We start from the raw sequence: 23,358 nt of genomic DNA, 5'->3' as shown, positions 1-23,358 counted from the left end.
TGAATATTTTTTAAGAAAAATTAATTTATGTTATCATCCATTAAATCATATCATTAGAAACCATAAAATAAACTTCAATTTTAAATTCTACTAGTCATTCTATACTGCCAGATTTGCTTTAAAAATCTTTGAATTCGATTTCGGTACTAATTTTTAAATTCTTCTTCAGGTAATGATTGCCAAGGCATTTGGCCGCAGAGACGACAGCAAACTGCGCGCCGTCACCATCCTCCACACTGGCAACGCCACCGAACAAGTTCGACTTCCACCAGGGGGTGGTTTGACCGTTCACCCAGGGGTGCGCAGCAAACTACCCTTAGGAAAACGAGTGCGCGCCAAAGTGAGCAAGAAAAGTGGAAACACTTCAGCAGCCACCCCCGCCTCGGCCAACGCCTCACCCGAAAAGCAGCAGAAAAAGCGACGCCGACGAAGAAAAGAGGTCATCGACTACAGCGGGGAGAAGTCGGCGGCCAACAAGACCAGCCTGGCCGCTGCCGACCCTGTCACAGGCACCGTGGCCGCCGACGATCCCTTGGGCAAAGTCCGGAATTGGCTGATTTCGAGCAACCCAGCGCCGTCGGCGCCTCCGAAGAAAAAATCTCCCCACATGCCCAAGAGCAAATCAACTCCAGCCGCCCTTGCTGGAACACCGCAGCCAGTGGCCGCCGCTCCTCCGGTGGCGGCCACCCCTAGAGTGGCCACGGCTGTGGTCCTGCCTAGAAGTAGCAACAAAACGAGAAGCAAATCCCACAGTTTAGGCAACCTGCAGGCCAAGTCGGGGGCGAAACTGCAGCTGCTGTACAAACCACCCTTCAAACTGACCGTCAAACTCAAAAAGAGGGAGGACGGCCGGGCGGCAGCGGCCGCTGTGGCCCGCGGCCGGACTGCCCTGCTCATCAGCAGGGGTGGCCGAGGAGGGGCTGACAAAAGTCGGGGGGAGGGGAAGAATAAGGCGGCTCTCAGGGCCGAGGACTTGGATGTGACCACGGTGGTGCCATCGGACCGGGCGGTGCTCATCAACTCTGGTCCGGTGGTCACCTAACAGAAAAAGTGCCAACTTGTCAGGACGAACTACTTTTTCAGCAGCTGTGTGATCCTTTTTTACTGCTAGCGAACGAAAAACCTCGATCAATGTGTAAAACTTATTAATTTTAAAATAATTCCCAGGTCACTCTCAATCTTGTAATTATTATTGTTGCTACCGTCTGATTATAAACCGTCACCAAATGAATCGCTTTTGATTTTTCACTTTCGACGAACCAGCTGGGACCAGAAGTCAAAATATTTCTCAGAAGAATAATAAACGTCCCCATCGAAATTATTTACCGTGTGCTTGGTGAAGTGAAGATCTTTGATTTTTGCAAAGGAAGAATGCCAATTAAGAAGGTGTTGAATTTTATCAACGCCTTGATTACCTACATATTTACATGATAAACGGAGGTTTAGCTAGAAGAAAATTAATGTGCGATTTTCTAACAATTTCATATCTTTCTCCGTCAGTAAAATAATGGTTTGAATCTCTACTTTGTCCAAATTGGCGTTGCAAATGTTCTCTTTAAGTAGTTGGAGTGTTGTTGAACATTTTCCTTGTCAGGGAGAATAAATTTGGCTCCTGTGGAAACATTTTTGAAAATAATTACCACAATCTCAGAACTTAAAGCATTTCCATCTTCATCATCACTCGGGAGCGTACTTAAAAAAAAAGGTGCAATGTGTTTAATTGTGAGCGTGTACGAAAAATTCAATTTCAAATGTCTTCATGTTGTTTGTATAGGAACGAATGGAGGAACAATAAGATTATAATATGTCATCCGTATAATATTAATTTAACTTGAAAATGAAGACACAACGTGATAAACTAATCCAAAAATGATATTGAATAATGTTTAAAATACGAATTATGTGCGTAATTACAATGAAATGCGTCGGTACGTTTTGTTGCTGTAAAAATTGGTGTTGTCGAATGTTTGTTGCGTTTGAAAAACTCGAGTGCGCGCTGCGACTTCTTCTTAGCCGCTAGAAATTTTTGAGAGTGCTAAGAAAACTTGTGCAAAAGCAGGCACGTCGGGTGAAACACGTTTAATATGTTGTGAAAATGCTGTAACGAAAAAAATCAGTTCACAAATATATTTTAAATGTTTTAACATAAAATGCAGCCTTGTTTTATTGATTAATGCAATTGAAATATAGCCGCATTTATTGAAATATCATTACGTTTTTATGGAAAGAAAGAACCAAAAAATCAGCTCTTGTGGAATTTGATGACAAAAGTGTCTTCGTACGAAGGTGGCAGGTCTTCCATCTGGTAAACCGGCGGCCGATCAATCACTTGGCAAGTGGCCACAGGGGAAAGAACACTCGTAAAGTGGTGCACCTCGTTCTCCGAAGACGGAGAGCCAAATGTGGAGTAGTTGAGATCATTCAAAAGATGCCTAATTTTTTTAATTAACATCCGAGTTTTTCTTCACGAAGATAAACAAAAAATTTACCCATTAGTTTGCTTCTTCTTCAAACAGGTGACTAAAAAGAAAGAGATGGCAATCGTGAGCCCTAAACCGACAGCAAGCCACACGACCACTGTCATGAAATCTGGATACACCGGCCAACTTAATATTTAAAATTTTACATTAATTATTAAAACATTAAAAAAAACTCATATTGAACTCACAAGCAGTGTCCGTCGTCTGCCATAAATCCTCTGGCACAGTCACAAACCAATTCTTTCCGATCCAAAACCCACAGGCACGAAAGAGTTTCGCAACACTGTTTGAATTCTGGATCGTCCCCATGAAGACTACATTTGTTTCCATAAACTACATATAAAAAACAAAAATTAAAGTCAATCATTATTATTGCTTATTTTTCATTTACGCGCGCAATTTTCCTCCTGCGAGCTTAGGAAGATCGACTTGAATCCGTTCAATAATTGACTGGCTGACTTTCGAATATTAATTTCTGAATTATCTGAAATTTGCAATTTTAGCAAGAATAGTTTTTTATATCCTTTAAAATTAACAAACCTGAGCGCTCAGCATCATTAGTCAAAAATTCTCCTTCGTCAAATTGTGCATGAGCACCTGCTAATAACAGTGCAAGTAGAAAAAGGACTATGACAGGACCGATTTTTACTCTCATGATTGTTGAGCTGTGCAGATTTCTTCACATATAAACCGCTTAATCTGGCGCAAAATGATTCTTATCTCTAAAATAAAGTACTCTTTTCCGTCTCACACACCTCTTATCACTCAAAGTCACACAGCAGACCGTGTGACGCGAAAATCTAGCGAGGCTGTCAATTTTGTGGGACCACAAAAAAAAACTGATTTTTGGCACTGATATGTTTTTCTTAAGTTATTATCAATAAAAATCACTTTATGGAATTTTTGATATTCAATGCATTTTTATTGTAAGCTCGTTTGTGCGTTTTAATAAATTAACAAAATAAAACTATTCAACAATTAATAAACAATAGGTTTTTTTAACATTTTCCTATGCGCAAAATACGTTATAATTAGGAATGCAAAGTTTCGTGTGCGACTTGCTGGTTACTTTGGAATGCGTGTCTGTGGTTATCACAGGTGAGTTACCGTTTTAATTTTACTTGTCGTTGTTTGTCAATGATTTGATTGTCAAGGTCCACTTTTCCAGCAGAGGATTGTAGACCTTAAAATGCCAAAATTAAAAGTTATTAAATATTGGAAAAATAATTTGTTTAAAAATTTTCACCTCTTGTGCGTCAGCGTAAGGAGTGCAAAGCGGCTCTTCGGCGCCTCTAAACTTGGCTGCCAATTCTGAGAAGGGCTTGTCAGGCTGTCTGACTAAATGATAAGCTCTAAAGGCTCCACCTTGCGCGGCAGAATTAACTCCGTCCTAAATGGAATTAAATATAAAATAATTTACGGTAATAATGAATTGATAAACAAAATGTGTTAAAACCGTGTTTTCCAATAAAAATTCATAAATAAAAACCATGGTAAAAATCGATACAGCAACTTTTTTGCAAAAAGTGTTGTCGTTTCTTCACGTTTTATAATTTTGCTCTTCTATTTTGACTCTATTTGTGAAAAATTTAAATAAAAATAATAATTGCTTAATCAATTAAAATAAATACCTGAACATAGACCGGGGCGTTAAAAACGTCAGCATAGACTTGGAGCAAATGCTTGTTCCTCGAAGCTCCCCCCGTTGCAACAATTTTCAAATTCGAGCCTAAAACAATGGTTAAATATATATTCTTCTTAATTTTTATTTTTCAAGCCGAGAAAATTAATTACAGAAATTCTTCCCAAGCTGCGTCTCCAAAGCCGCTCTCCTGCTCAGGGCTTGGCCCTCAACCAAGGCCCGAATTTCTATTTCGGGGCTTGAAAAATGAGAAACTTCAACTCCTGCCGCATTGTATCTTTTCTCCGTCGGCTCGACTCCAGGTAGAAGAGGTTCAGGAACGTCCAAGAAGATGCCAAAGTTGCCAAAATTCCCTCTCGGCATGCTGTCCAACAAAGAGTTGAACTCATCCCAGCTGCCCTTGGCCACTTTGTTCCTCAATCTTTCTCTGGTCAGAGAGCCGTTTGCAAAACTGCAAAATCATATCTTAATTATTGGTGGAAATTTTAAAAAAATTTCTGACGCACCATAGAAGGGCCATGTAATGTTCTGGCTCAACAGGGTTGCACAAGAGGTGGCCGAGCCCTTCTGGTAAGGTGCAATATTCAGAGACCCATGCAAAAAGAGTGTCACTTGAACCAAGGCTGAGAGCAATTTCATTCGGTCCCAAGCAGAGACCTAGAAAATGAAAATGTAGTTCATATTTTTCAAACTTGATAATTTCTTGCCCAACCTGCCAGTGATGATGGGTTGTCACCAGTAAATGCAACAATTTGGCAGTCGGAATCGAAGCAAAAACGATCAACGAAATAGGAAGAAATTTTCCCGAGAACGGTTTGGGTCTTGCAAGGCTCACTCAGTTTCGCTTCCAAATCTGGCGCGCATGCCTAAAAATGCACATTCCAAACGTTTCCATTAATCTACTTTTGAAATTACAAAGGGAACCTACATCAATGCAATTATGGTCCCACTCATGAGTTTTGATGTCCAGCAAGTTCATTCCAGACCCGTCGGACCAATCGATCGGCGCATAACGACCGAGGAAAATTGAGCACAAAAAGCTGCTGATCAGGGATATTCGCTAAAGATGTTAAAATTTAAACAGTTAAAATTGGTCTTTAATCTTTAATTAAAATATTACCTCCGTGTTGTTGTAGATCTGAGTTTTGGTTTCATAAACCTTGCAGATTTGTGGACCAGAAAAGCGCTCGTGGGCTGGCGAACCAGTTATCTCTGATAAGCTCTAGAATTAAAAAATAAATTACATAGTTTATTTCAGATTCAATTTAAAATGCTAATTAAAAATTAGTTCATTGAAATTCATAAATATTTAAAATTACTAATAAATACTTTCTAATTGAAAGTAGATGATAAAAATAATTGCACAAAGAAATTTATTTGCATAAAAATTAGTATTCAAAAAATCAAAAAGAATAAATTATTTTTATATAATAAAATTATACTAAATACTGAAAATTATTATAGCAATGATTCACATAAATTAAGTTAAGGGTCCATAAATTTCCATCCAACATACCCAAATTCATTTTTGAAATTTGCCAAGCAAAAACGAAAAAACCTTTACCTTCAAAAGTAAATTGTGCAAAAAAAATCTAATTTTGGCAATTCTGCACACTTACCAGATCAGCTTCTTGAAGGATTTTGCTCATTTTTGCGCACTGCTTGGTAGTGGTGTGGTCGCGCCAGATGGGCGAGTTGGGCAGCGAAAAGCAGGAGGCCATCTGCGTGTGGAGGAATGTGGAAGGGCTGAGGGTGGCCATGGTCCTTTCGGCGCCCTTGTGCCAAAAGACGGTGCCATGCTGCTGGGCGGCGCCCGAGACGCCCTTGATGCGGCCGAAAAGTTCGCCCTGACCCCAGTTGACGCGCAGACGGTCCATCAGGATGTCCAGCGCCTTCAGCCACATGTTTGGACATGCAGTGACCTCAGGCACTTTTGCTTTGCTGGTGTTGAAACCACCCTGGGTTCTGAAATAATTCAAATAATTTTTAATAATAATTTTTCAATGGTTATATGTTGGCCATCCATTTACTTATTAATTTCTATAGTCAATCAGATATTTAGAAAATTTATTCCACACTCCAAGGCTCTAGTGATCGACATGACCAATTATTATAGATTCTTAATTTGACATGGGTTTAAGAAATGAAAATTTATAAATATCTATATGCGAATGAAAAAAAAATTTGATATTAAAAATCATCGAGTGGAATGAAATTCTTATAAATTTGTGGTAATTATTAATAAAATTAAAACGTAAATAAATTTAAAAAATTTAATACTTTCAATAAAATAATAAGAAGGCAAATTTAAATAAATATAAAATTAAAGTAAAAAATGTACTAAAAAATTATAAAATGCGCTCATGATTTAGTTTTTTTTTTATAAAGTGGCATACGAAAAATTACCAGCAGACTTGTGTTTTGTATTTTTAATTACAACAATAATTAAAAGTTGAACTTTTTAACTGTATAGCTACCTAAATTCTGGAAGCTCGTTGTCATACTGCACGTGAGCTTCGTGGACCACTTGCAGATTCTCGTCAACAATCACTGCTTTCAGCTGCAAAATTTTGAATTAAATTAAAACAAAATTCCCTTCTTTTGAGATGATTTTTAATAATTTCACCTGCTGAGTGCTTAAATCCAAGCCCAAAAACAGAGGACCTTCCTCGTCTCGATCCATCTCGTTATATGATCTCAATTGGAAACCTTTCGCCAGCGCGTTCACATTCTGCTACTATTGTTTTATCTGCAGCGGCGTTTTGATAACGAGGTCACTGGCAGGTCATGTGAAGGCGCGTCCAATCACGGTTGTTGCAAGAGATCAATGGCTCTGCACTTGTGAATCGTACTGGAGGAAGGAGAACCGAGCCCTTCTTATCTTGGCGAAATTTGGGCGAGATCGAGACTAATGAACGTAGTGGAACGAAGTGTCAATAACAGCTGGATATGGAAAACAAGTCTCCAGTCACCAGAGCAACGGACCGAGACTGCAGAGCTTTACAATTTGGCCGTTAGATAGCGTATTTTTAACTATATTTAATTATAATTTTAGTTTCTAAAAAAAACTTGCTAAGCAAGCCCATTACAAATTTGTCAACACAAATTATATTTTTATTTATTATATTTAAACTATTTTATTTATTATTTGTATAATCTTTGTGCTGTTATTATATTATTTTTAAAGTTTTATTTATTAAAAATAATTTAAACTTAAACATGATGTTTAATTATTAAATTTGTATATTAATCTTGCCCATAATTATATTGAGTAATTATGTTATACAAACGCAGAATTCATGTGTCTTTGTGTATTCAAATTCAATAATTATTAAATGAAACGGTTATCAATAATTATGGCTCTTAACTTAAATTTTTATCACCGATAAATATTGTTATGAATATTGATTCCAAACCTGAATTCTAGCAGACGTCAACATGCAACACAATACATGAGCCCCAGATTCTTGACAATCTCAACAGGCTAGGCTCTTTTTTATGTGATCTAAATATATTGTGTAATTAATTAAACAGTAAACATTTGATGTTTCAATGTCCAATACGGTCCAATAGAACTAAAAAAAAAATTTATATTTATCATAATTTTGTATCAAATAATTTGTATTACGTAACAATTTATCTGTTGATTTATTTATTTATTCTACATTAGATTTTTGTTATCAATAAATCAAAAAATTTGGTTTTTAAAATACGGTTCTTTTAATAAATACAATTCTTTTAAATTGAAATTTATTTCCACGTATAATTTATTTGTGCGATCAGATCACATAGGAGAAGTGTATAATAAATAATCAAGCCGCTCCTTCCTCGTTTTCTCATAAAAATTATAATTAGTTTTCGCAATAGTATTTGATTTATAACCCTTCTCTACGGACACATTAATTATTGTTCCCCTTTATTAACATTTCCTCCAATACAACAAAACAGCACCGCAGGTCAACAAGATTATTTCCACACTTTAATCAGATCCAAATTATTAAAAGCTTGACAAGGGCGTGAAATAAAAAGCAGAATCTCTGATGCATCACAGAGGCGAACCGCAGGTGCTGGGCAAAAAATAGAGCCGATTTTTTGCCCAATGCACGCCGTCCGAGCATACCAATGACGCACAACATGCAGCGCGGCACAATATAATATAAATGCAACAATATACGAATATTCCATTTGAAGGAACTTTTTGGCAAAAAGTGGCCATCGTAGCTAAGGTGCAAGTCAGGGGATAAAGGTGCCCTTGACAGAGACGCTATAAAAGAAGCGGTCCCTGGTTTGCGGAACCAAACGCTCCTTGAATTCTTTCACAGACACACACACGCAGGTAAGCCTCCGCAGATCTAATCATAAATTACCTCAATCTTGTCAGCATGCTATTCAGTGTAAAAAGAAAATCAACCAATTTAATTTTATTTCAAAAATTCAAATAATGAACTATTTTTTCCAGTTAAATTGGTTCCGTAAAAAAATTAATTTTTTTTATAGATTCAATTAAATATGAAGTTCGCGGTTGCTTCTCTGGCCTTTGTCCTTCTTGTGGCCGCTGTCCACTCGGCCCCTGCCCCTCAGGAACAAGGTGCAGCACAAGGTCTGGGCGGAGGTTTCGGCGTCAACAACAGCCCCCTTTCGCAACTCCTGCAGGATGCCCTCTTGGTGAGATAAACTTTCAATACCGCAACAAGTCTATTCGCACTCCAAAAGATTTTAGAAAAATGTAGTCTTTTTTAATGAATTATATTCCAAATTGCGTAGGAAACCTCTGCCAATCAAGAGGCTAGGTCGCGACCAATTAGGCAGTTAGAAATGCCAAATAGCCCCCTCAGTCAGCTTCTCTATGATATTTTGCAAGTAAGATGACATTTTAAACTATTGGCCCTGGTATTTTTCCTATATTATTTACAATGTGTATTAGGTCGAAAATAATAATCATTTTATTGTTAAGCTTTATGTACCAAAATTTTAATTCCACAGATTCCCCAAGCCGCTCTGCAGGCAGTTTCGAGGCTGCTGACCAACCCTGGCAACACCATTGGACAAAGCTTTAACTACGCCTCTACAAGGAGAAACCAAATTCCAAATGCTTAATTCCGAAGAGAAAAAACAAAGGAATTTAATTTTTAAGTTCAACTAAACATCTATTTAAATTGCCAATAATGTAAACTGACAAATTATAAAATAAAAAATAAAATGTTACAATAAAAAATAAAATAATACATATTATTAATCGATTTCTAACTTTTTATTCATTTCCTATTAAAATATTCCATAAATTATTGAGAAATGCTGTGAGCTAGCTTTTCAAATTTAATTATGTATATGATAAATATAATGGAATTGAAAATAATTTAGAAACAAAAAAATGTAAAAAAAACCTTTACCAAACCAAAATGAAAGCATATTCTCACACTTTGTCTTTGACTGCCCACAAAAATAATAATAATAATATTGAAAAATAAAAATCAAACGTGAGATGAAATGAGAGCAAACTTTAGCATAGGCGGAAATGACGATGCTTTCAGCCGTGGCATGGATGTCAGTGCGAACCGAATTCAAGCATTGTCTGGATATATTTCACAAAATGAAGCGCTAGTATGAAATCGAGGGCCTTGGTGTTTTTTCTCACAGCTCAAGTATAACAAATTTTGGTATACAGAAGCTTAAAAACATAATTAAAAACAGATTTTGAACACTGCAGCATGGCTGGGCCCGTTCTCGACCGCCAAGAAGGCGCGAAGTCTCGCGATTCGAGCGAAAAATAAGCCACTTACGAGTTACAGCAAGAATGAGTGGGATGCACTTGGCGACTCGCTGGAGCCAAAGCTTGATGGACCAATTATTAATCTCATTAATGACACCAGACCTCCAAATTCAACCAAACGTATAACTTTTATATTCACTTTGCAGTAATTAAATTAAACAAAATATTGATGAAATATTCTAGAAAATTCACTGATATAAAAAGCTTAATTTTTTTTTTCAATCTATTCATTTTAATTTTTGGTCTGTTTTTGGTATAATTATTTCCCAAAAACTAGATTCAAATTTTATTTCAAACAAATTATTTAAATTTTCAGCTCCTGAAAAGAGCGAAAAAATCATAAATGGACGCAGAGCAATTCGGGGGCAGAATCCCTATCAGGTCGGAATTATGATGGACCAAGAAAGTTTTTGCGGTGGTGCTCTGATTTCGGCAGATTACGTCATCACGGCTGCACATTGCATGGAAAGGTTGGTTTTGTTAACAAATATTTGTTGGAATTAATGTAGGAGTATTTTGTTATGTATAGGAATTCCTACATCTTGATCTTTGGTGCACAAAACAGAAGTGCTTTCGAAGCGGGAAGGTTGACGATTGAGACAAATAAATTTCTTTTGCACCCCAAATGGGACTCCAAGTTGATTGTGAACGACCTAGCTTTGTTCCCCTTGCCATTTTCTGTTCCTTTCTCAAGTAGGTAGTGAATTTTTTTTAATGATTTAGATCTTTCTCTATTCTATAATAATAAAAATCAAACTAAATAATATCTTTCAAAGTGAAAAAAAAATGTTAAAATTAAAAGTAAACTTTAAAATTAGAAATTCATATTGTAAGATTATATTTTAAAATGTTTAAGGTAATCTCATTTAATTTTAAGATTTCATAAAACCCATCCGTCTTCCTCGAAGATCTCTCGCCTTCGCAAACTTAGACAACACAAATGTGACGGTTTGCGGATGGGGACTAACAAATGATGGTGACTCAAGCAGCGACACGATTATTACTTTTTTCTAACAATATTAAAACAGGTGGAACTGCGAGCTCGATCCTGTCTTGCGCGCAGCACAAACTTATTGTGAACACGGAATGCGCCAAACTTTACGGCGTGCAGAGTTTTAAGTCATCCAATTTGTGCGCACAGGGCTACAAAGATCAGTCGACGTGCCAAGTAAAAATAAAATAACCGCAGGAATTTTAAATTACAATAATAATTATGGAACATTAATTAGGGGGACAGTGGCGGACCGGTGGCGATGACCGAGAAGGACAATTTGCCGACCTTAATTGGGGTCGTCTCGTACGGGGCATCAGCCAGTTGTGAAAACGGATTTCCAGATGTTTTCACCAGGGTGTCCAGTTATTTGAGCTGGATTTCAAATGTTACGGGTATTGCAATCAGACGATGATAAAAAATTGAAAATTATAACATTGAAATCAATAAAAATAAAATTTTAATAGCAGTTCTCAAATTATTTAAAATGTTTGCAATTTATGTTAGTATATAGAATTTATTTTTATATGGATCAGAATACAAAATTCGTTTCATTATTATTTAATTAATGGCCATTTCACTACTGAAAAAATATTAGTTCAAAATAAAATAACTATCCTCAAATATTATTAATTTGTAATTAATATTAACATTCAGATAATATATAATATTATGATAATAAAATATATTTATATATTTATTTAAAATATGATTTCTATCAATTTTAACATTTTGTACGACAGAGAATGAACAATAATAATTTTCATTAACACTTAATGTTGATTTTAAATTTGATAAATTCTCTACCTAGTAATTATTATAATGAATTCAGGTCCTGATATTTTGATTAAAATTATAATATAATAATGATAAAAAATTGAAAATTATAAAAAGAAACAGATGCAAGTGCATCAATGATAATACAAGCTTAGTGTAAGGGAAGCTTCTACGCATGTAAATAGATGGCTCTGGTTTATATTTGGATGGGGAGTTGCCATCAGTGAATTCGGAGAACAAAACTTGGAACAATCGGAAGTCGGAAGGACAGAATTAATTCACTAGACAAACCAAAATTCTTTATAATTAAAAATCATTTTAAAATCATCTACATTCCAATATCCTACTGTAATGCTTCCCTCTTTTTCTAATTCTGCGTGAGTTTATAAAATTTTAATAAAATAATGATTATGTCAATATCATTTAATTAAAATACTGTTAAATTATTATTTTGCCAAGTGAATTAAAGCTATAAGAGAAAAAAATTTGAACCTATTTTAACTACAGGACCAGAGATCAGAGCATAAAAGCAATCAATGAAGTGGAAAGTAGCAAATTTCCATTGCTTGTGAATCGACTGGCGCACGGAATGCAAGTTTCGGACAAGACTGACGTCTTCACGCAAGAGGAATTAATAAAATTGGAATCGTCTCTCGGAGTGGACGAAAGCGGCTTGAAATCTCTCCTCGACAGTCTCAACCTGATTCTCACCCAGGTAAAATTTGAAACAAAATAATGCAAAATTCAAGTAAATAAAAATAAATCTTAGGCGGCACTGACGGGTGCAAATCCTACGGAGTTGAAGGAACAGCTCGGAGGTTATGGCATTGCCGAGGAAAAAGCTTTTGCTATCGTCGAGGTGTGGCAAAGTTCAAGCAAACAAATCATTGAGAGTTTGAAGGAGCGACTCGCTAAGCCAACACAAGTATAATTAATTTGTACTTTTAAATAAAACATTTTTAATGCAAATTATTTTTTAGTTGGATGATATCCAATGGTCTATTGGAGCTGCGATTTCTTCAAAAAGCAAAGCTGAACTGAAATCACCTCACGCCACAATACAGTTCTCTTTGAAAAATGATAAAAATGATCAAGATCAGCAACCAATCACTGTTCAAATGAATCACGAGCAGCTGCTGGACTTGCACCAAAAACTTCAAGGCATTCAAGACAAACTGGACTCATTGAAATAAAATAATTTAACTTCTATTAATAAAATCAATTAATCGTGTAAATTGTAATTTTTGTATAACTGAAGGTTAAAATTTTCTTTTTAAAAATTCTCTTGTAAGTAACAGTGAATTTATTTAAATAAGGGCAATAGTTATTTACAGAATGAATATACACTTACTTAAAAGTTATTGCATTAGCTCCGAACAGACTACAATGATCCGATAGCAAGATGAATTAAAAGGCTCCCTATCTCTTCAGTCACAGCACCCAAAGTTATTCAGGGCCACCACGCTGGAAATCAATCAGATCATTATAGAATTATGTAATTATTATTCTTAAAGATCATTACATTGATGTAATCTACTTCCTGCTGACTGAGGGCCTGCCGTCTGTATCGAAGTGGCAGTTGCCAGTCTTCGATGATGGGGCCTTTCTGGACCGGTTTGAAACTAGGTTTTGAGGAGCTCTGAGTAGGAGCTGCAGCTGCAACCACCCTCACATTATCAACTGGAAATGGAAAAGAAAAGAAAGGAGAAATTATAAAATAAAAACAACAAAAATAAATTGTACACAAGATAAAAGATTCAAAACAAAAACAAATTACGCACATAAAAGTTTAAAACACGTTAATTTAGTAAAATTATAATTATTGATAACACTTTGAAAATTATTTTATAAGTCAATGTCGATAAAAAAAGTTTCAGCAATTATAGATGAACTTAATTTTATAACTTTTCCTTACCATGTCCTTGCACTGCGCTGCCTTTGCGGAATTTTATTAGCGGAACGTGAGGCCTGACAGCCTAAAAGAGACGAAAATTATCATTTTGAATGTTTTATTTTTCAGGTAAACTAACCTGCCATGTCCTGGTGACCACAGTAGTCATCATATCTCGTCGGAAAAGTGCCGAATACGACGACATGCAATCGCAAACTTTGTCCTCGATTCAACTTTACAGCTGAAGTGGGCGTGGCATATTTTGAAAGTGCGCGCTCAAACAAATGCCAATCGTCAACAAGGCGAATTTTCTCATTCCGGCGAGCTAACGTGTCGAGGTGAGTGTCTCACGCTTTTTAATTTTCATCTGCGATCATCCCCGTAATTATAAACTATATCAAAATAAGAATCACCCTATTCGGTTACCCAAAATCCGTACTTGATGTTCGCAAACGTAGTTTAACAAGTTCAATTGTATATTTTGCAGCATTCCGTCAAGATGGGTCGGTATGCTCGTGAAGCCGATAATCCAAACAAATCGTGCAAGGCACGAGGATCAAATCTCCGTGTTCACTTTAAGGTAAGCCTAATTTATTTCTATATTGGCGAAATTCGCAGTCAGTCGAGTCAATTGGCTGGTGCGTGATTATGCAAATCAAAATAATAACAATTCGCTGGCCTTCTAATCACTCTTGGCTGCCTTATTGACATGAAGTTTTTTAATTTTATTGAAACTGTCAAATCTGACTTACATTTTCGTTTTTAGAACACAAGAGAAACGGCTCAGGCCATCAAGAAGATGCCCCTGAGGCGTGCGTTCAAATTCCTGAAGAACGTGACCGGCAAGAAAGAGTGCGTGCCCTTCCGCAGATTCAACGGTGGCGTTGGTCGATGCGCGCAGGCCAAGCAGTGGGGCACCACGCAGGGCAGGTGGCCCATGAAGTCTGCAGAGTTCCTTCTGCAGCTCCTGAAGAACGCCGAGTCCAACGCTGACTACAAGGGTCTCGATGTTGACAGGCTAGTTATCGAACACATCCAGGTCAACAGGGCCCCATGTCTGCGTAGAAGAACCTACAGAGCTCACGGCAGAATCAATCGTAAGCACCAATTTAAACAATTCTGTTCGGACTTCATTATCTAAATTTTTATGAATGTTAGCTCCTAATTGCAATTTTTAAAAAATAATGTAAAATTAAAAGAGAAAACCCATGTATTTTATATTGTTTCTGTGTAAATCAATGGAGCTGCAATGGAGTATCAAAAATTTTAATTGTACACAATCTTCATAAAACATTTTAGGCAGTTAAAATAGGTTGAAATTTTTTAATTTCCTATCTTCCACGTCAACCTAAAATCGGTTAAATTTTATTGAAAATTTATGCCGACTTGGCAATTTGGCAATTTAATTGTGATTTATTTTTAATTTGTCTTTTTAAATTAAGATAAATAATAAAATTTTTTCTTTCAGCTTATATGAGCAGTCCATGCCACATTGAGGTGATTCTGACTGAGACTGAGGAGGCTGTTGCCAAGTCGTCCGAGGAGGAACCAGCAAAGAAGAAGGTTTCAAAGAAGAAACTGGCTCGCCAGAAGGAAAAGATGATGCGCGAGTAAATTCAAATCCCCCCTTACGTCTGTAAGTCTATTTCACCGATTCTTACAAATAAACAAAAACAGCCTGTTAAAAAATCACTCGGAACTTTTCAATCAGAGACACTTTCTTTATTATGAAATATGTATATAATATTTTATTATAAATTGGCGACATTGAAAGTTTTATCACACATTGTTGATTACTGGCATGCTCAGGCTAGGGGGGCCCGAGTTGTGTTTGGCAAAAAGAGGGACAGGAGACCGCCACCTATTAGAAAAATGATGGTAATTTTATTTTTTATCGGATCCCAATAATTACCTATTAGTAGAAAGGCAATTATAAATGTAGGCGCTGGGCAGTACATGTCCAGTAAAGTGGCTATCACAATGTTTCCGATAATTCCACCCAACCTTGCTGCAATCATTGATATTGCCACTCCAGTTGCTCTAGAAAAACCGAGATCAAAATTTTGAAGTATAATTTAATTTTTTCCTCAACCTTAAATTGGTTGGAAAAACTTCTGTGATGAGGCAGTCTAGAGCTGCATTTCCGCAGCTGATGGCACTGCTGAAGACTGCGGACACAATGAGGTTGCTTGTCGAACTGTACACAAAGAACAATCCAATGGCGCACATTCCTGAAGTAAAAGTACTGAAAACTACTTAAATTGATTAGGCAATAATGTTGCAAATTATTTCCAATCAGACCGAGGTAGAATTTTCTCCCAAGCCGGTCGATGCCAAGAACGGCAAAAATATTGCTCGGAACGGCCGCTGCCACCGTGATGAGTGACTCGAGAAATACCGAGCCCGCAATTTTGTCGGAGCAGGTGTCAGAATTGTCCGAGTTGATTCCGGATTTCACAACATACTCAGTGACGCCGCATATTGTTGCTGGTTCGCCAGGGTGGGCTTCGCTGAACTCGTTGAAGCGGTTGAACAACTCGGGAAACCACATCATCAAACCGTAATATCTAAAATTAAGATCTTTAAATTTTTATTGATTGAAATAATAATTATTAATTACCCTATATGGAATGAGAAATTGATGACGATTGAAATAATCGTAAATTTGAGTATAGGCGACGTGAAAAGTTGTTTGCTATTTCTTGACACGTCCCCAATCATTCCTAAAAACACTTTGCCTCCTGCACTCTCCTTGTCTGCTCCAAATTGGTTGTTTGTTAGTGCCACCTCAAGACTTTTGACCTTAAGTGAAAAAGAAAAATTAGATTTTTATTGTTATTTAAAAAGGGGATTTTTATCAGCTGGAATTGGTGATTTTTCAAATCGTATAAAGTAAAAGTACATCAAAATTTTTTGTTTATTGTGGACAAATTAGGCTATTTTTCTGAAAATCAGTACATTTCAAAATAGTTGATATTAAGTGATAAATCTGTAAAAGGTTACGTAAGTTGTAAATAGCCAAAAATATTAATAAATTATTTTGTATCAGATGATTATAAAACCTCAAAATTTTTTACTTCTAAAATGTATATTTGGGCTTTATCAATATCAGTATTTTGGTTCCTTTATTCCAAAATTAATTATTAAGTGATCAGGTATTTTCCCCATCCCTAAAATTAAAAATTCTCACTGGATAGGTCGTCGCTTCTTTTCCGGTGTTCATCACATAAATGTGTCTGAAAACAGCAATCGCCTCTTCGTGGTCGCCTCGACTGAGCAGAAACTTGGGACTCTCGGGCAGACAGAAAAGCAGGGCAGTCACCATGAAACTGGGCAGCGAGCAAATCAGCAGATAGATTCGCCACGAGTTGTAGGTGAAGTTGGCGGAAACAAAGCCCAGCGTGCTCGGAATCACCAACCAGGCCAGTCCTGAACTAATTTTTATTCTTTCTGGTTGAACAAGAAGTTGAAAGAAGCACCTGCTACGAATAAATTTCCTAGAGTCCAGAAAGCGGCCATGAAGCTCAGCATCGAGCCTCTTTTCTTTTTTGGCTGAAATTCGGCAAAGTAAGACCAAATCACTGGCCCACTACCACCTAACCTGATCGAATACAATAAAATAAAATAGATGAATTTATAATCAATTCATTTGGAAAAGTGCGATAGAAATGTTAACTATAGAAAATGGACTCACGCGGCTCCATTGAGAAAGCGAAAGAACATGAAAACTGCGTAGCTTTGACTGAAACTCGAAGCAACAATGCAAATTCCAGTCATGAAGGAGATAATGATGAGCACCTTTTTCCTGCCCAGCGAGTCGGCCACTGAGCCCCAAATGTACGCGCCGGCCATCATACCTTTGTAATTATTTCCAATGCAAAATTTTCTAATAATAATTTTTAATACCGATGAAAATTATGCTGTTGAGCCAGCCTTTGGTGTACGTGTTGAGGTCTAGGTCGCACTGCGCCGATGGCAAAATGAATGACATGGACACGACGTCCATCTCCTCACTGGTGCTCACGAATCCGCACACCACCAACAGAAAATAATGAAATCGGCCATATCCTTGAAAAAGTAAATTAATACTTTCTCAAATAATGGAAATTGTTCTATACCAGTTAGTTCGATTGCCTTTTCAAAGTCCACCTGTTCTTGGTCTTGACAGTTGAATTCTTTTCCTAGATATGTAAATCAAAATTATATTCGATGGCTCAAAATGATGAAAATATTTCTCACCAAGAACTTCCATTTCTGTCTCGCCCAGCTTCAAATTTTCCTCCTTTTGTAACGTCGCATTTTCTGATTAAAAAATTTAATTGCAATTTTTACACAAATTATTTAAAAAAAGTAACCTGTAGATTTTGTAACGTTTGTACTTGTGGACGACGAGGCGTTGTTCAAGCGGCAACCATGGACCATCTTGTCGGTGACTTAGCTTTTAACAGGAAAAATAAATCGACTTATAATATCATCATTATCAATTCAAAGCCCCTTGTGCGGCGGAAATAATGCAGCCGGTGCAACGCTGCAGTCGTGCCGGTTGCATAACCAGCTTGACAAAGGTCATTGTTTCAGCCTTCTCGTCATAGCAAAACTGATAGCGCAAATGAGAGGATAAATAATAGTGTATTGTTTACCTGCGATGTTTCAAAATACCGTTATATTGACATTTTACAAACTCAAGCAGGGAAAAGATAAAGAGACCAATTTATAGTATTCTTAAAAGATAACATAAAATTAAATTAAAACTTGTTGGAATTTTGTGAACTGAGACTTGTTTAATTTGGCCGTTTTTTTTTCTTTATATAGTTTGAAATTTTTAAGTATTATTTTTAATTTCAGCAAAAACTACGTAATATTTATAAAATAAAATACTTCACACAAAATTATAGATTATAGAGGGTAGTTTGCGACTTTGAATTTCAACCCCAACGCAATCACTTGTTGCAGCTATTCTATTAAAAAATAAAATTAAAAATTCATAGATTGATTTATTAATTATTGCTATTACAGTGCTTTTAGCTTCTCATTGTCAGCAATAATTTTGATAAAAAAAATTGGAAGAACTTTTGACAGATAAAATTTATTTAATTGATTATTATTAGTAAAATTTTGGAAACTTACGGGGCAGCAGCGTTGGTGGGTGGATTTTGAAGGGCTCCACGTCGGCAGCTCAAAAGTCGGGCGTGTAGAATATGACTAGGTCGGCTAACGATGGATGGGTGGATGTATTCAGTGGCAATCAAACGCAGTCGGTCTCTCGCGAGATCAGTGTTCGGACAAATTGGACAATAACAGGCGCGTAATGCTATTATGCCGAGTGGCCGGCCGCTCTCCAGCTCGCCCTCTTACACGCGAGCCAATACAAATTATGCATGTGCCAATTACGGCGCGCGTTAGAAAGAAATTTATCCGGAGCGCTCGTGACTTATCAAAGGCAAAACGCGAGCGACGCGGCCGCACACGCTCGCGTTCTGCTTATCGCGGCGAAAAAGCGGCCGCGCGCTGCAAGAAATCAAGCGTGTGAGTTATTGACTTGACAGAGTTTGTCTCGCGATTTATTCACACTTGATGCTGCAAGAAAATTTACTTTGATTTGTCACTTTGTTTTTGTTCATACATATTTCTATAATTTGTAATAATATATTTTTAATTTTCATCTGCAAGTATGAATTGTTGATAAATTTAAACTATTTTGCAAATTTTATTCAATCCATAGGCTGTCCTGATATTTGTCCATAATCATCTAGTAAGCATGAGTCTTTCAATTTTAATCTGAAAATCTAGTTCTACAGGTGAATTAGGCAAATAAAACAAAACTATAATAAGGAATCAAAACTAAAACTATAAAAAACGAATGAATAAAAAAATCGACTATATATTTGACAAAATGTGTGAACTTTGACAACAAACAAACAAACAAGAAATGAAATATATAATTTTCAATGAATTTTTTATTTTGATCTGGACAAATCTGTGGTTTTATTTTTCATTTTCAACGTGAAAATCCAAATGACTTTTAATTTTATTCACCTAAAATTTTGAATGTATTTGTTAAAGAAAAGTTTGGTTACAGAAATGGTAAAGTGATTCCAAATTTCTAATTTGACTTTTTTAGATTGAAAAATAAATCTAAAACAAAACTATTTGAACTGTATATGAGCTACACATTTTTTATTTTGTTTCAAATGAACTAGAAATTTCACGCAAAGCTAGAATCAAAATAAACCCATCAAAGTAAACTCTAGACACTCCTCTCGCGTGTGCTATTGTTGTCAATTTTCTCCTATTTTGATCACGTGATCGCGGCGTCGCGAAATCACGTTGAGGACATTTGCACTGACGATTAGCGAACAAACAGTTTGGAATAAAGTCCTTAAGAATCTCTCTAAGATCAGGATTAAAAATTACTTAGAATCAGTTTTCTTTTTTTCAATAGTGTGGGCTTAATTTACCGCGGCTGCCGTTTCTCTTTTGATGTCAGGCGTTTTAGCAGACATCTGCTAGTTGTAAACCCTTTTTTTCTTTTTTTCCAATTAAAAATTTCTGTATTGAATGAGAAGAATAAATAATAATAATGACGGTTTTACAATTTTTCCATTTAGTAAGATGTGTTAAATGTAAAAATTAAGTGTTGTGCACCTGTTCCAATTTAAAGGCCAATAATCTTTTCTGGCACGAAGCCAAGGCCACGTATGCTTTATCTCTGCCTTAGATTTTTATTAATTACTTTGTAATTCGGGCTAATTTTCGCTCAATTTCAGCTTGAAAATTGCATTACTTAAATTTAAATTTGTCTCTTTCTCCTCCACGGGACAGACTAACAACTGAAAGGAGAATTTAAAGGGATTAGTCGCAGTGCGGGGCTTGCTTGGCGAGTGAAAAATAGAAACAATGTGGGGATTGCGGTGGGCTCGTCACGTAGGGGGCAACCTGTCACTCAGTGTTGCTCTTTAATTGCTTGCGAATAGATAGGCTGCCCGGTCAAGCCCCCTGCAGCACCCCAATGAGCTCCACCGCAGACCAAATTAAACGCTGGAAGCGCCAGGGCAACGTTTCTTACTCGGAAGGAGACTACCCTGAGGCTGTAGCCGCCTACACCCGGTGTCTTACCCTGACCGGTCCTGAAGACCCTGAATGGAGTCTCGTCCTGGCCAGTCGAAGTGCAGTTCTCTCGGCCATTGGATACTTTGAGCAAAGTGCGGCCGACGCGGAAAGGGCGCTTAATGGGCCGTACCCTGATGCACTCAGGTTCAGGTTGCACCTCCGGAGAGCTCTGTGTTATAAAGAGATTGGGCAGACTTCAAAGGCGGAGGCAGAGTTGCAAAAGACTATGGAGGCCATTGAAAGGTACTATAATCATTTCTAAAATTATGTTTTTTCTCAATTATTCTGACAGTTAACCGCAGTTTACAATAAAAATTATTCCAATTCAGCTCGAAAAAACTGTTTAATAATATAAAATTAATCAAAATCGATTTTCGTCACAAACTTGCGTAATCGACCAAACTTATTGCTCTCTGCATGTTAACAATATTTTCCAGGTTTATTCCGTTTATACCTGAAGATCAAAAGGAAGAACTGCGGGTCAACGCAGAGAAAAGCTTCTACAGCCCCGTCAATCTTAAATTTCCGTGTGTTTTAATTGAATATTTAGCGCCACCTAAGATTTATTCTGGCGAAAGAGAGATATTTTCTGGATTTTCACCTGCCGTCACTGCGGAAACAGACGAATATTTTGGACGAAAAGTCATCGCCGTGAAAGATATCGAGCCAGGTACAGTCATTCGTCGAGTGCTAATGTAAGTTTGAGAGTCACATTGTGTATATTAAAATTAACAGCGGAGAGTAAAATAGAAGAAATGTGTTGTCAATAATTTTGATCTTCTGAAAAACAAAAGAAGAAATTTTCAAACGACGAGAATCTGGCTGAAGTTCTATGTTTTTCCGTGTGGTATGTGTTTTTACTAGAGTTTTGTTTTTAACAAAGAACGACTTCTTGTTAGGTGAGGTAATTTTAGTCGAAGAGCCTGAAATTAGCAACTTTAAAAATGACTCGGAGTGGACGCACTGTGGTCATTGTTTCAAATTGAGCTTCAGCCTAATGCCCTGCGAAAAATGCAAAAAGGTTTGACAGTTATAATAGTTTAGCAATAATTTGAACGTCCATAGTAAGGAAAATTTAATTTGATTTAGGTATTTTTCTGCAGTGATGACTGCAAGACTGCAGCCCTTTCAGCCATCCATGGCAGGGCTTGCTCGGCTCTGAGTCGTTTTGACACCAACCTGCAGGCCACCCTGAACCTTTCTGAAACAATTTTTCTCACTTTTTCCCGGGTAATCGACTTCGTCTCAACATTTGGAATAGAAAAACTAGGCAATTTTGATTCAGAAACGGACAAATCAGCCTTGGGCAGCTTGTTGAATTTGTGCTATCACCGAGTGGAGCAGGAGGAGAGCCTAAAATCTGTCTGCGCCTCCATCATCCGCCACTGCTTTCAGGTGGAGGACGAGGAATTGGTCGCAAAACTGGCTGAACTCAGTTACAGAATCCTGCTGATCAACAAAGCAAACAGTTACAGCATCGAAGAGCCCGTTTTCCACGCCAAGAGCGGTGAGTTTGAAATGCGAAATATTGCCTATGGAACTTATACAATGGCGTCGCTGATGAACCATTCGTGCGACCCAAATGTCGTCCCCACGTTCCATCGCAAGACCATGGTTGTCAGGGCGTTGAGGCCAATTTTAGAAGGAGAACAAATTTTCAATAGGTAAAAATATTAAAAAAAATATATACATATTATATATATTATATTTTGTTTTACTAAAAAAATTGAAAAATGATTATTATTTAACAGTTCTTATCACGTGATGCTTGCAAAAATTGATTTAGATTTTCAATTTTTATAAAAATAATTATTTAAATCGGGGTATACATTAGCTAAAATTAACTGAATGCTAATTTTTAATATTTTAATTGATTTTAATATTGTTGATGGTATTAATTTTTTTTATAAACGAATACTAACCAATCAAATTAAATTCGCCAACTTAAATTTAGAGTTGGTTTAAATGATAGAACTTTTCCCGCAGATACTGCAATTCGTTCTACAACATGCCGAAAGATGTGCGCCAGAGTCGATTGAGCGCGTACAGCTTCGAGTGTGCTTGCGAGGCGTGTTCGAAAGACTGGCCGCCTGCCAAACTTTTGCCCCACGAGCCCAAGTTCCCTTTGGGCGCAAAAACGCGACCGCTTTTGGATAAATTCCAGACGATCCTTAGCCAGAGTCGCTCGGCCGACGGGCCCGGCGTGAACTTTGAACTGCTCGCAGAAGATGACACTTTTAAAATTTGCACGGATTTGCAAAATTTGTATTTTGAGCCGCAGTGGCAGTCGCGCCTGGACAAGATGTATCGCGCCGTGGAACTGCTTGTTTATTACCACTTTTGCACCAAAAGCAGAGATTTTCTGGTGCTTTCACCAAACGAAAATTATTTTTTGTTAAATCTTTGAAATTGGTTTCGTGAATTTTTCTCAACTTAGCCACACTGATTTTTAATGCCGGGAAGAGATCGAGGAGAAAAAAAAAATTAGATTAAAATTATTGTTTACAAATTTTCGTTTTCAATTGATTGGAATTCAAAATTTTAAGACGTGTTGATTTTGAAGTAAAATTATAAAATGCATTGTTTCTGAAATTATTGGAAGTATTATTAAAATTTTAATTAACTCAATGATGCCCTTTTTCTGTTCTTTACCGCAATTATTTGAAATAAATAATATTGATGATAAATTAAAAATTA

The 23,358-nt window shown here is 36.8% G+C and overlaps 10 protein-coding genes across 10 annotated transcripts in view; 6 read left to right on the top strand and 4 right to left on the bottom strand.

The window, feature by feature from the left end:
• Positions 1-2,167, top strand: part of LOC132204231 (disintegrin and metalloproteinase domain-containing protein 10) — a 47,189-nt gene extending 45,022 nt beyond the window's left edge. The window contains exon 14 of the mRNA XM_059632607.1: positions 170-2,167. Coding sequence (XP_059488590.1) covers positions 170-1,042 — 873 coding nt within the window. The 3' untranslated portion in view covers positions 1,043-2,167. The remainder of the gene's footprint in view (positions 1-169) is intronic.
• On the bottom strand, positions 2,093-3,184 carry LOC132204248 (uncharacterized). The gene is made up of 5 exons (XM_059632633.1): positions 3,021-3,184; positions 2,872-2,964; positions 2,669-2,813; positions 2,490-2,606; positions 2,093-2,432 (listed from the first exon to the last, which is right to left on the bottom strand). The coding sequence occupies exons 1-5, from the start codon at positions 3,133-3,135 to the stop codon at positions 2,243-2,245; spliced, it is 660 nt and encodes a 219-aa protein (XP_059488616.1). The 5' UTR covers positions 3,136-3,184; the 3' UTR covers positions 2,093-2,242.
• A 195-nt stretch (positions 3,185-3,379) lies between these two features.
• On the bottom strand, positions 3,380-7,088 carry LOC132204241 (xylulose kinase-like). The gene is made up of 11 exons (XM_059632618.1): positions 6,749-7,088; positions 6,600-6,682; positions 5,742-6,087; positions 5,243-5,344; positions 5,051-5,182; positions 4,835-4,988; positions 4,629-4,779; positions 4,275-4,573; positions 4,112-4,209; positions 3,727-3,870; positions 3,380-3,663 (listed from the first exon to the last, which is right to left on the bottom strand). Exons 1-11 carry the CDS (start codon positions 6,803-6,805, stop codon positions 3,598-3,600), a joined length of 1,632 nt encoding a protein of 543 aa, XP_059488601.1. The 5' UTR covers positions 6,806-7,088; the 3' UTR covers positions 3,380-3,597.
• Positions 7,089-8,338: 1,250 nt separating this feature from the next.
• Positions 8,339-9,362, top strand: LOC132205155 (uncharacterized). The gene is made up of 4 exons (XM_059634051.1): positions 8,339-8,458; positions 8,620-8,787; positions 8,887-8,982; positions 9,106-9,362. Exons 2-4 carry the CDS (start codon positions 8,632-8,634, stop codon positions 9,217-9,219), a joined length of 366 nt encoding a protein of 121 aa, XP_059490034.1. The 5' UTR covers positions 8,339-8,458; positions 8,620-8,631; the 3' UTR covers positions 9,220-9,362.
• Positions 9,363-9,659: 297 nt separating this feature from the next.
• Positions 9,660-11,338, top strand: LOC132205219 (brachyurin-like). Its single transcript, XM_059634161.1, has 7 exons — positions 9,660-9,764; positions 9,814-10,012; positions 10,209-10,362; positions 10,422-10,585; positions 10,770-10,868; positions 10,921-11,060; positions 11,122-11,338. Exons 1-7 carry the CDS (start codon positions 9,726-9,728, stop codon positions 11,296-11,298), a joined length of 972 nt encoding a protein of 323 aa, XP_059490144.1. The 5' UTR covers positions 9,660-9,725; the 3' UTR covers positions 11,299-11,338.
• Positions 11,339-11,875: 537 nt separating this feature from the next.
• LOC132205158 (COMM domain-containing protein 10) lies at positions 11,876-12,902 on the top strand. Its single transcript, XM_059634057.1, has 4 exons — positions 11,876-12,037; positions 12,168-12,375; positions 12,430-12,585; positions 12,641-12,902. The coding sequence occupies exons 1-4, from the start codon at positions 12,012-12,014 to the stop codon at positions 12,851-12,853; spliced, it is 603 nt and encodes a 200-aa protein (XP_059490040.1). The 5' UTR covers positions 11,876-12,011; the 3' UTR covers positions 12,854-12,902.
• A 34-nt stretch (positions 12,903-12,936) lies between these two features.
• LOC132205160 (alpha-ketoglutarate dehydrogenase component 4) lies at positions 12,937-13,827 on the bottom strand. Its single transcript, XM_059634059.1, has 4 exons — positions 13,691-13,827; positions 13,576-13,636; positions 13,183-13,340; positions 12,937-13,124 (listed from the first exon to the last, which is right to left on the bottom strand). The coding sequence occupies exons 1-4, from the start codon at positions 13,754-13,756 to the stop codon at positions 13,107-13,109; spliced, it is 303 nt and encodes a 100-aa protein (XP_059490042.1). The 5' UTR covers positions 13,757-13,827; the 3' UTR covers positions 12,937-13,106.
• Positions 13,815-15,243, top strand: LOC132205159 (large ribosomal subunit protein uL22). Its single transcript, XM_059634058.1, has 4 exons — positions 13,815-13,889; positions 14,039-14,131; positions 14,318-14,648; positions 15,020-15,243. Exons 2-4 carry the CDS (start codon positions 14,051-14,053, stop codon positions 15,163-15,165), a joined length of 558 nt encoding a protein of 185 aa, XP_059490041.1. The 5' UTR covers positions 13,815-13,889; positions 14,039-14,050; the 3' UTR covers positions 15,166-15,243.
• Positions 15,244-15,259: 16 nt separating this feature from the next.
• Positions 15,260-18,971, bottom strand: LOC132205157 (synaptic vesicle glycoprotein 2B-like). Its single transcript, XM_059634055.1, has 13 exons — positions 18,679-18,971; positions 17,907-17,989; positions 17,791-17,853; positions 17,670-17,732; positions 17,458-17,619; positions 17,246-17,408; positions 17,031-17,152; positions 16,742-16,980; positions 16,172-16,353; positions 15,853-16,118; positions 15,644-15,803; positions 15,464-15,591; positions 15,260-15,412 (listed from the first exon to the last, which is right to left on the bottom strand). The coding sequence occupies exons 2-13, from the start codon at positions 17,971-17,973 to the stop codon at positions 15,357-15,359; spliced, it is 1,671 nt and encodes a 556-aa protein (XP_059490038.1). The 5' UTR covers positions 17,974-17,989; positions 18,679-18,971; the 3' UTR covers positions 15,260-15,356.
• A 1,477-nt stretch (positions 18,972-20,448) lies between these two features.
• LOC132205428 (SET and MYND domain-containing protein 4-like) lies at positions 20,449-23,289 on the top strand. The gene is made up of 5 exons (XM_059634468.1): positions 20,449-20,904; positions 21,099-21,331; positions 21,561-21,682; positions 21,751-22,325; positions 22,648-23,289. Exons 1-5 carry the CDS (start codon positions 20,561-20,563, stop codon positions 23,066-23,068), a joined length of 1,695 nt encoding a protein of 564 aa, XP_059490451.1. The 5' UTR covers positions 20,449-20,560; the 3' UTR covers positions 23,069-23,289.
• The last annotated feature ends 69 nt before the right edge of the window (positions 23,290-23,358 follow it).

The sequence above is a fragment of the Neocloeon triangulifer genome, unplaced genomic scaffold (assembly GCF_031216515.1).
Source record: "Neocloeon triangulifer isolate White Clay Creek 2 clone unplaced genomic scaffold, ASM3121651v1 ptg000002l, whole genome shotgun sequence".
Taxonomy (NCBI): domain Eukaryota; kingdom Metazoa; phylum Arthropoda; class Insecta; order Ephemeroptera; family Baetidae; genus Neocloeon; species Neocloeon triangulifer.
This window is presented reverse-complemented; position numbering and strand designations above follow the sequence as displayed.

Coding starts and splice junctions, on each gene's coding strand:
- LOC132204248 (XM_059632633.1), bottom strand. CDS start 3,135: ATGAGAGTAAAAATCGGTCCTGTCATAGTCCTTTTTCTACTTGCACTG. Junction 2,607..2,668: donor GCAGACGACGGACACTGCTT/GTGAGTTCAATA, acceptor TTAAATATTAAG/TTGGCCGGTGTATCCAGATT. Junction 2,433..2,489: donor AAGAAGAAGCAAACTAATGG/GTAAATTTTTTG, acceptor TAAAAAAATTAG/GCATCTTTTGAATGATCTCA.
- LOC132204241 (XM_059632618.1), bottom strand. CDS start 6,805: ATGGATCGAGACGAGGAAGGTCCTCTGTTTTTGGGCTTGGATTTAAGC. Junction 6,088..6,599: donor AACGAGCTTCCAGAATTTAG/GTAGCTATACAG, acceptor GAATTATTTCAG/AACCCAGGGTGGTTTCAACA. Junction 4,210..4,274: donor GCAGCTTGGGAAGAATTTCT/GTAATTAATTTT, acceptor CCATTGTTTTAG/GCTCGAATTTGAAAATTGTT.
- LOC132205155 (XM_059634051.1), top strand. CDS start 8,632: ATGAAGTTCGCGGTTGCTTCTCTGGCCTTTGTCCTTCTTGTGGCCGCT. Junction 8,788..8,886: donor TCCTGCAGGATGCCCTCTTG/GTGAGATAAACT, acceptor CAAATTGCGTAG/GAAACCTCTGCCAATCAAGA. Junction 8,983..9,105: donor TTCTCTATGATATTTTGCAA/GTAAGATGACAT, acceptor TTAATTCCACAG/ATTCCCCAAGCCGCTCTGCA.
- LOC132205219 (XM_059634161.1), top strand. CDS start 9,726: ATGAAATCGAGGGCCTTGGTGTTTTTTCTCACAGCTCAA. Junction 9,765..9,813: donor TGTTTTTTCTCACAGCTCAA/GTATAACAAATT, acceptor AATTAAAAACAG/ATTTTGAACACTGCAGCATG. Junction 10,013..10,208: donor ACCTCCAAATTCAACCAAAC/GTATAACTTTTA, acceptor TTAAATTTTCAG/CTCCTGAAAAGAGCGAAAAA.
- LOC132205158 (XM_059634057.1), top strand. CDS start 12,012: ATGCTTCCCTCTTTTTCTAATTCTGC. Junction 12,038..12,167: donor CCCTCTTTTTCTAATTCTGC/GTGAGTTTATAA, acceptor TTTTAACTACAG/GACCAGAGATCAGAGCATAA. Junction 12,376..12,429: donor TCAACCTGATTCTCACCCAG/GTAAAATTTGAA, acceptor AATAAATCTTAG/GCGGCACTGACGGGTGCAAA.
- LOC132205160 (XM_059634059.1), bottom strand. CDS start 13,756: ATGTCGTCGTATTCGGCACTTTTCCGACGAGATATGATGACTACTGTG. Junction 13,637..13,690: donor TGGTCACCAGGACATGGCAG/GTTAGTTTACCT, acceptor CGTCTCTTTTAG/GCTGTCAGGCCTCACGTTCC. Junction 13,341..13,575: donor CAGCGCAGTGCAAGGACATG/GTAAGGAAAAGT, acceptor TTCCATTTCCAG/TTGATAATGTGAGGGTGGTT.
- LOC132205159 (XM_059634058.1), top strand. CDS start 14,051: ATGGGTCGGTATGCTCGTGAAGCCGATAATCCAAACAAATCGTGCAAG. Junction 14,132..14,317: donor ATCTCCGTGTTCACTTTAAG/GTAAGCCTAATT, acceptor TTTCGTTTTTAG/AACACAAGAGAAACGGCTCA. Junction 14,649..15,019: donor AGCTCACGGCAGAATCAATC/GTAAGCACCAAT, acceptor TTTTTCTTTCAG/CTTATATGAGCAGTCCATGC.
- LOC132205157 (XM_059634055.1), bottom strand. CDS start 17,973: ATGGTCCATGGTTGCCGCTTGAACAACGCCTCGTCGTCCACAAGTACA. Junction 17,409..17,457: donor CAACAGCATAATTTTCATCG/GTATTAAAAATT, acceptor ATAATTACAAAG/GTATGATGGCCGGCGCGTAC. Junction 15,413..15,463: donor AATTGCCTTTCTACTAATAG/GTAATTATTGGG, acceptor TTTTTCTAATAG/GTGGCGGTCTCCTGTCCCTC.
- LOC132205428 (XM_059634468.1), top strand. CDS start 20,561: ATGAGCTCCACCGCAGACCAAATTAAACGCTGGAAGCGCCAGGGCAAC. Junction 20,905..21,098: donor ACTATGGAGGCCATTGAAAG/GTACTATAATCA, acceptor AATATTTTCCAG/GTTTATTCCGTTTATACCTG. Junction 21,683..21,750: donor CCTGCGAAAAATGCAAAAAG/GTTTGACAGTTA, acceptor AATTTGATTTAG/GTATTTTTCTGCAGTGATGA.